Source organism: Setaria viridis, chromosome 1 (assembly GCF_005286985.2).
Source record: "Setaria viridis chromosome 1, Setaria_viridis_v4.0, whole genome shotgun sequence".
Taxonomy (NCBI): Eukaryota; Viridiplantae; Streptophyta; class Magnoliopsida; order Poales; family Poaceae; genus Setaria; species Setaria viridis.
Genome location: NC_048263.2, coordinates 35179261 through 35188027, shown reverse-complemented (window position 1 = coordinate 35188027; position 8767 = coordinate 35179261). Strand labels below are relative to the sequence as shown.

At 50.9% G+C, this 8767-nt stretch overlaps 2 protein-coding genes across 2 annotated transcripts; one reads left to right on the top strand and one right to left on the bottom strand.

Annotated features, from left to right (window-relative positions):
- Positions 1-697: 697 nt before the first annotated feature.
- On the bottom strand, positions 698-2660 carry LOC117838523 (protein MODIFYING WALL LIGNIN-1). Its single transcript, XM_034718616.2, has 3 exons — positions 1925-2660; positions 1619-1824; positions 698-1520 (listed from the first exon to the last, which is right to left on the bottom strand). Exons 1-3 carry the CDS (start codon positions 2036-2038, stop codon positions 1199-1201), a joined length of 642 nt encoding a protein of 213 aa, XP_034574507.1. The 5' UTR covers positions 2039-2660; the 3' UTR covers positions 698-1198.
- Positions 2661-5039: 2379 nt separating this feature from the next.
- Positions 5040-8211, top strand: LOC117841731 (syntaxin-22). Its single transcript, XM_034722212.2, has 7 exons — positions 5040-5505; positions 5664-5757; positions 5942-6078; positions 6875-6949; positions 7422-7579; positions 7657-7757; positions 7835-8211. Exons 1-7 carry the CDS (start codon positions 5327-5329, stop codon positions 7898-7900), a joined length of 810 nt encoding a protein of 269 aa, XP_034578103.1. The 5' UTR covers positions 5040-5326; the 3' UTR covers positions 7901-8211.
- Positions 8212-8767: the final 556 nt, after the last annotated feature.

Here is an 8767-nt window from a genome sequence, read left to right as displayed (position 1 = left end):
AATCGTATTTCCAAACCTTGACGGCCGCCATTTCAAAAAGAAGAAAAACCTAGGATGCTGCTGATGCCTGACGCCAACCTGGATGGCTGGAACAAAGCACACGCATATGATCGAAGATTGGGCCACGTTTATCCACTCTGTCTCCAGCGGAGCTGCACAATCACGTGGAATGTTCTCCTCATTTGAAACCATAAATTAGTCGTTCCACGTACCTGTGTTACGCTCTGCAGATGCAATCGTTTCGATCGGTTTCGCCAACCAGGTCACCATCGCATGCAGCTTTACAACCGGACAAAGTGCACAGGTAGTTTCATCTTGGACTATTCTGCACGCATAGGTCGCCCGCTTTGTTGGACCTGGAACGCCGGGCGCGTCCGATCCTGACTTGGAGATTGCCGTATGCGTCGCGTCCCAAAACTATCTCGTTTCAGTGGATTATACGGTTCTCTTGGAAAAAATGCAGCTTTCTGAGAAGAATTTGACTGTCCGCTCAACGGTTTGTCTACGCGAGCGTGCGCGATGGCGTATCCTTCTTCCCATGGCATTGTTTGTCTTTTTACCCTCTTGGCATTCTTTTCTTCTGCAGTTACTATCAGTCTATGGATAAGAACATTATTATTGATGCGATTCAGGTAAAGAATGGGATAGCCTTTTGCGGTTTTGCCTTGGTGAACATTTCGCAAGTTGTTGAACTCAATAAAAGAATGCTCTTTCGAATGCATTATTGTAAGCCAGTCTGTCTACATACAGTACAGTGTCCAGATTCAGCTAGAGAGGCACCCAGCTGATTAGCTGAACATTGCCACTGCCACTAGCACCAAGTTGGTGCTGCACAGACACAAGCACGAAACAAACACACAAGAAAAAGATAATCGAAAATTCTGTACGATTTATCTTTGCATTTTGCAATGACTTGGAGCTACTACTATCATTTACATGTTGCACACTGTCGTGTCAGTAATTGTGTCAGTAATGGGGACAGTAATGTATGTACCTCTGTCCCGGCTGGCGGCCGCGTATATCCGCGCGCTCCCGCGACCCCACCCGCCTGCCACTTTCCGTTGCCCCCGCCTCGCCGCGCCAGCCCACCACGCTGCCCCCACGCGGCGCGGCCTTTTGCGCCGCGAACGTTGCCAGCCGCCGCCTCCGGTTGGTCCGCCCTGCCCGTGCCCCCTGCCAACATTCCAGCCTGCCAACCTCATTGCTTGGATCGCCCGCCGCCCGGTTGTTCGGCGTCCGATGCTGCAGCTTCGAGATGCGTCGTGCTCGCGCAGGTGTCCGATGCCGCGGCGCACGGTGTCGGCGTGGCCGCCATGGCCGCCGCGGCCGCGGTCGGCTCGGTGGCGAAGGTGAGGCCGAGGGTGATGAGCGCCGTGACGGCGACCAGCGCCGCAGCGCCGCCGAACACGCCGTTCCTGGCCACGTAGCAGTCGCCGTCCATCCACCCGCGCCCGTACCGCTGCCCGTGGTTCATGCTCGCCGCCGTCGCCAGCAGGACCACGGCCACCGCGAAGCTCAACCTGCATCCGCGGCAACAACAACGCGATTCAGACTCCTGTTGTTGCTGGAATTACATGTCTCTATGCAGTTGCCATCGCCACTGTCATGTTATACTTACCACGAGAGGACCAGGAGGGCGACGAACGTGGCGCGGCCTCTGCCGGCGGCGCTCTTCTTGGGCTTGGCGGCGTACGCGGTGGTCACGGCTGCGGTGGTGCCCACAAGCTGCGCCACGAAGAGGAAGGCGATGGCGGCCACTCCCAGCTCGAAGGCGGAGCTCCTGGGCAGCGAGCAGAGGCTGCCGTCCAGCTTCACGTCCTTCTCCTGCGCGCACCGACAGACGAGCCCGTCGTCAGATCCGGGGAACCCGCGCGGCGTCTCGCCGGATCGCAGGACGAGGAGGGCAAGCGGAACCGTAACGTACCTTGACCTTGCGGAATTCGGCTGCGAGGGAGCAGGAGAAGGCGGTGGCGCTGAGGAGCGCGACGATGCCGCAGACGGCGGCGCGGCCGGACAACCCCCTGCTCCCCTTCTCCATCGCGCGTTTCACTCCGAGCTGAATTGCAGCGATTGCTCCGTCCCTGCCCACCTAATCCGACTAATAATTCCGCTCTCGGCTGTCTGCTGCCTCGCTTTCCTTCTTGGAAGCACGAGCGCAAGTGATCGTCGTTGTCATCTGCGCCCACCTCTACATATAAACGAGCGAATTTCCACGCGCTGGTCACCGCGAGACGGCGGGTACTAGGAGCGGCGCGTTGAATCAAGCAGGGTTGGTGGGTCGCGGAAGATATCGGAAGAGGTGGAGAAGGAAAGAGACGGGGGAGGCGAGGCCTGGACGCTGCTAAACAATCACATGGACTAGTCCGTTTGGGGAATTTTCTAGCTTTGTTGTGGTGGCGTAATAGAAGGGGTGGAGGAAGAAGAAGAGGAGGAGGAGGAGGAGGGAATTGGTAAAAGGGGAGGCTCCGAATTCGGATCCTCGCTAGGTGATTGAATGATCGGCGGACGAGTGGACCGGTTGGCGGGCTAGCTTGGTCAGCCTGCCAGGTAGGCCCCCGTTTGGGCTCGTGAGAGCTCGGAAAGCCTGCAAGGAAAGAATCATTATGCATCATCGTGGGCTCGTGGCTCCCTAATCCTCCTAATCGCAGCAATTGTTTATGCGCCACGAGGGTAGTGTTAGCCTGATGATGCAATCGTTTAGCGTCGCTTTAGACCACTCGAGTCGTGTCAATGTGTCATGGTCGAGCCGCCCAGAATGGCCGGGGAACACATGAACAGCTAGTGGCGAAAGCCGGAGGGAAACTTGAGAAAGACCGGGAGGACGACAGGAGCGAGGGCGAGTCGGATGGCGCGGAATCGGCAAACCCCCTTTGCGCCTTTCAACCCTCCCTTTGCCGCTGTCTTTGCGTCCGCGGGGAGGCAGCTCGACGGGGACGTCGGGTGGCGCCGTGGCCGCCTTTTCCCGGCGGCCATTTTCGGCGGGTTGGGCGGCGCGCCCCGGCAGGCAGGCGCGGGGCGCCGATGCATGCATGGTCCCGCGCTTCCCCACCAAGCCTCTGCGCCTGGGCCCCCCGCTACGAGGTTGGACTCCTCCGTCCTCTGCACCTGGGCCCAGCTTCGACGTAGGACCCGACCCCCTAGCTCTCTGGGGCTAGGCCGCTACGCCGGCAGTCTTCTCGTTGGACTAGGCCGCGTGCGGATTACGGGAGTGCGCGTGTGGCCCAGCGGGCTAGTTGGGAGCCAACGATCCGTCGAATCCGGCCGCACGACGTCGGCGGAAGGAACGCACGCACCGCTTTCCGATCCGTGGCGCCGATCTCCTCCGCTGCGCCGTCGATTTGACCGATCCCTAGACCCTAGTGGCCGGGCGGCGGAGGCGGTGCGGGATGATTGCGCTTCCACCACGAGCGGACCCGGACGGACGATGCCGTCTGACCATCTCCATCGACGGTAACCGATCGCTCGGTCATATCTGTGGAGACAAAACCGTTGCGCGGGCCCCTGCACTGCAGGAGATACGCGGTTCGTTAGCCTTTTCTTGGTGGCCTGGACCTGGAGGCTGGAGCCAGGCAGCCAGCTCGTCCAACTCCCAAGCCTGGCAGGTATCGTTCGTTGACCTGGCCGCCTTGTAAGAAGCGAAGCCGCCGTCCGACATGGACTGCTTATCCTCACCGGACAAACTCCATAGCGCACCAACGAAAACGAAACCGTGGTCGGCCCATCGTTGTATTGCATCGCTGATCGCTCCGGCAACGAGGATATGAACCGGGGTGACCCGGTTGAACGTTCTCAAGCTCTGCAGTAGGTGTAGGTCGCCGTCTTCCTCCGGAGGATTTCGATCAAGCAGGGTCGTGGGGTAGATGATTAGTACTATTTGATTGGGTATCTGCAGGTCGACGTAACTCGGGTCTATTCGCGATGTTAAGTCGGCGGAATCGTACCGCGACACGTCTCCCGCATTGAGCACGATCCTGGTATAAAATTAAGGTGCCCTGTCGGCCCTGCACCAGAAGTTTATGCACGTTTCAGGTTTACTCGGCGAAGCAAAGCATCTTAAACAAATGCATCGGCTAGGCTAGTGACGCCTTTTCCGTGCCTACGGGACAAGAGTCATGTTCCTTTGTGCCAAGGACGTACCAACAAAGGCTGCGGCGTTAGAGTAAGGCTTTAAATCAAAACACCTAAAGATAAAATGATGATTCTCTCTATTTTCTGAGATCACAAAAATGTTTCTAACTTCAACAATAATCCTCATGGATAGAGGGCTCCTTAAAAATCTCCAGGAATGGAGGGTGAAGGGAAAAATCTCCAGGAATGGAGGGTGAAGGGAAAAATCTCCAGGAATGGAGGGTGAAGGGAAGAGTTTGGAGACCTCTCCAAAATATGGAGATAAGTAGAGAGTTTGTTGGAGTGCGTTTTTTTACTTGATTCTCTAAACTTAGAATAGGGGGTTCTAAACTTAGAAGAGGGGGCTGTTTAGAGGATTTGCTGGAGTTGCTCGTAGTCACAATTTTCTTTTTTAATCCCTAATAAGACCCTAACGCATGCTAACATGTAAATTTCTAAGTACATTTTCCCCAACATCCGGTACATGATGGCATCGTTTAGGGGGTTAACTGTAGAGAAGAAAGTATTCGAAGAAAAATATCAAAAACAAAGAAAGTAGTATAACATAAGTTGTTTTATTGAACATGAGAAATACATATCACAATATAATTCAAATTTCCTAACTGACTTAATTTTGGGTTCTTTGAATTTAGATTCTCTTTTTAGCAACGATTCCTTGAATTTAGAGGGACACTTTTTTTTTGGGAAAAAAACGCTCCTTTCTAAAGAAGGAACCACGCTAGGCCCGGCCCAATCCGAATATGTTACCACTTCACTACAAACCCAATCGTGACAGATGTTTCGGCCCGATTCTCGGCCCATCCCGACCGTCGTGGCCTTTTCGGCTGCGGCCGACGGACCAAGCGGTCCAGCAGCCAAGCACGCTACTGACGTCTCCCCTCCCAAAGTCTGGGGCTCTGGGCGTGGAGAGCGGAGCGAGCGAGAGCCCCGGCCGGAGCCGGACGCGGCGTCTGTTCCTTTCGTGCCGCTTCGTGGTGGCGCCCACCGCCACCTCACCTCACCACCTGTAGCAATAGCACGATCCATGGAATAGACTACTCCAGTCTCCAACGCGGCCGGTGCCGACGGCAGCGACAGCCTATCCCCAACCACGCTCTGCTCCACCACCCCACCTCCGCCGCTGGCTGCGGTTCGTTCCGGCGCGGCGGACGCCGATAAAGGAGGGTGAGGCGGCAGGAGCAAGGGGAGGGGATCGGCGATGAGCTTCGCGGATCTGGAGGCGGGGGCGGTCAGGGCGCCCCTGGGCAGGAAGGCGAGAGGGGGCCCCAGCGACGCGCGCGGGCTCGTCTTCCAGATCACCACCGCCGTGGCTTCCTACCGCCGCCTCCTCAACTCGCTCGGCACGCCCAAGGACACACCCACCCTTCGCGATCAACTGTGCGTCCTCGAACTCCTCTTACGCTTGCTTATTCTGCAATCAGCATCAACCCATGCGTCATTTGCTAATTGGAGTACTAGTTAACAATTCCTAGTTCAAGTTTGGAGCAATTAGTCACTCTCTGGTCTAATGCTTTCAACCTTTGATTCCCTCGCAGGCAGAAGACTAGTCAGAACATTCTTCAATTGGCAAAGGATGCGAAAGATAAGCTCCAAAAGGCTGCTGAAGCTGACAAGAGCATCGATACTAGTGTTAGTAGTGATTTCTTACTTAGTTAAGCTCCTTTAGTTTCATCATTGCTATTGTTTTCATGCATAGTGCTGTTGAAGTAATTGATTGTAGTAAACATAATTATCTGTGATTGCTTCCAGTCTGTACATGTATAGTACAATCTTAGCTGTGACAGTACTCAGGGATTTTTGGTGTTACTTACAGGCAGACAAGAGGGTTGCTGATATGAAGCTTGCCAAAGATTTCGCTGCCACTATGGAGGAGTTCAGGAAACTTCAAAATCTTGCGATTCAGAGGGAGACGGCATATAAGCCAATTGTTCCCCAGAATGCTCAGTCAAAGTAATTTCCGTTCACAATTAAACCAATCCACACTGAAGTTTATCTCCTGCCATAGAAATGCTTCAGTTTGTCTATAAATCACATTAAATACACAAGTTACTATTCATAAGATGTGAATTCAGGCTAAAATGGACTATTTGCTAGCTAATATAAACTACATTGCCACAATTGTTCGAAAGAGTAATGTTATTTTGGATAATTAGATGCAGTATGTAAGTGAACCATGCTGACTAAGCAGGCCACACACGATAGTAAACTCTACTCATCCTTGACTTGAGTTTGCTAGAATGTTCATGGCAAATGATTCCTCCATGCTCATGAAAATCTCCCCCAGAAATTTTGCCTGGTTTAATATTGACTGTTTTCATTTGACTAGCTGCTGCAGCATTTGCATACAAATTCAGTCGTTTATCATCTATTTTTTACTGTGGCATTTAAATGGAGCAGCTCTTCTTCCAGCCTTTTGCTCTTTTGTTTCTCCAGAAAAATCGTGTATGGAGAAATTCCACTGTAATCCACACATATGGTTTTGCAGATGGTTATAAGTGGACCTTCGTTTTTCTTCTGTATCACGACCCTATTATTGACTTGTGATCTACTTGATGCTTCACTTAGTGTTATCCAAACTTGATAATTTCAATTGTGCTGTTTTGATTGGGTTGTATGCTAATCTTCTGGATGTTATTGTGGTCATTCCGATGCAGCTACTACAGATGACAGAAGTGATTTTAATTGTTCTGTTTTGATTGGGTTATCTGCTAATCATCTGAATGTTGTTGTGGTCATTGCGATGCAGCTATACTATGGATGACAGAAGTGCTGACTCTGGTAATATGCCTGAGCAGCGTGCACTACTTGCTGAATCAAAAAGGTCAGTATCGAGCTATTAGTTGGTACTCAGGTGGAAGCTCAGTTCAAAACTCTTTTGTGCTTTTGGCAAATGTGGGTTTGACTAGACATGTTAGGATATCTGGTAACTATTGTTTACTTGAAAAAACACAAGGTTCAGCTAAACCTTATGTCCTGTGCATGGCAAATTTGCCGTGATTTTGTGGTGACACTATAGGTGCTGCATTGTTTCTTAGTTGATACAAGTGAGCCATCATGTGGTTTTAGAAATATAACGTCTGCTCAAGAGAGGGAGAGAAGTTTTATGCTAACAGTCAAACAATGTTTGATGGGAGTGGATGGAAAATTGTGTTTGTGTCCAATGAGGCACACCGCATTGAAATATAACCTGCAAGCTAAACATATTATGTGAGCTGACAACTTCAATATTGTAGGCAAGATTTGTAGAATCCCGTTTGCTGTCTTTTCTGATAAATTTCCATGTTATTTTGAAGGCAAGAGGTGCTGCAATTGGATAATGAAATTGTTTACAATGAAGCTATCATCGAGGAAAGAGAGCAAGCCATTCAAGAGATCCAACAACAGATTGGTGAAGTACATGAAGTGTTCAAGGATCTTGCTACACTTGTACATGCCCAAGGAGTTATAATTGGCAAGTTTATGCATTGTATGGTACATATGCTGCCCTGTTTCTCAGCCTCCTAACTTAAGTGTACTGTTCTGTTCCAGAGGAAATCGACACGAACATTGAAAATTCTGCATCAGCAACTAAAGAGGCAAAGAGAGAAGTCGGCAAAGCAGACAAGACTCAGAAATCAAATTCTTCCCTGGTATGTTCAGACTAATGCAAATTACTGAAGCTTAATTGTTTTAACTATTTCCACCTTACAAATCCTTATGTTGGCAGCTTTGCTTGCTTATGGTCATCTTTGGGGTCGTGCTGCTTGTTGTGATAATAGTTCTGGCAGCTTGAGACAGGCAATCTTTCATCTTACAAAGCGATTCTGTGGAGTTCAGTATTGAAGACTAGATCTCTGAAAATGGTTCTTGTCTAACCGTCACGTTGTGTGCAAAAAATATAGACAGCGGATTTAGAAGCCTCTTTTACGTTTTGTGATTTGTGAGTGCACGTTCCTTTGTCATGCGTGAGTCCTTTTTTAATGGCTTGCCTTGAGTGAACAGTGATGCTCGTTTGCTCCTTCCGGTTTTGGAAGTTCGCTTGGGTGTGATTCTGTAACTCTGTAAGTATCTGCATCCAATAAAGGAAATAGATGATTTCCTCCATACTATTTTTGTTTCTTGGATTAAAAAAAAGTGACTGAAAAGCTTGTTCATCACTGCCACTGATTATTTGACATGGCGAGGAACGTTGCGAAGACGGTCGATTACCTATTGGTCCTGAACTCATGATTTCTTTGGCACAGAACTTTATTCATTGTCTATTGGGTTGCTCCAATTCGGCCACTGTTTTTTTTCCGACAAATTCGGCCATTGATGATATGTGGCAGGCTTGTGCTGCAATAGCCAGCCCATCGACATGCTCCGGCGGCCTCTGTTGCCATCAGGCCCATGTGTTGTTAATTAGATGATGTGGAATCGATGGTGGAAATGGATGGGGTGGGTCCATCTTGCCAAAAAGATTAGGAAACCGGCTGGGACGACGCAGCGGCCAGCGGGCAACATGCGCACTGCCGGCGCGGCCACCGGTGATTCAAAGCCAAAGGTGAACAGCGAGGAAGACGAAGAAGCCATCTGCTAGCAAGGAAGACGAAGACGACAACTGCAACTGATTAGAAAGACGAAGGCAAAGCGTCGATTTGGGTCGTGCTGGGTCGACCAA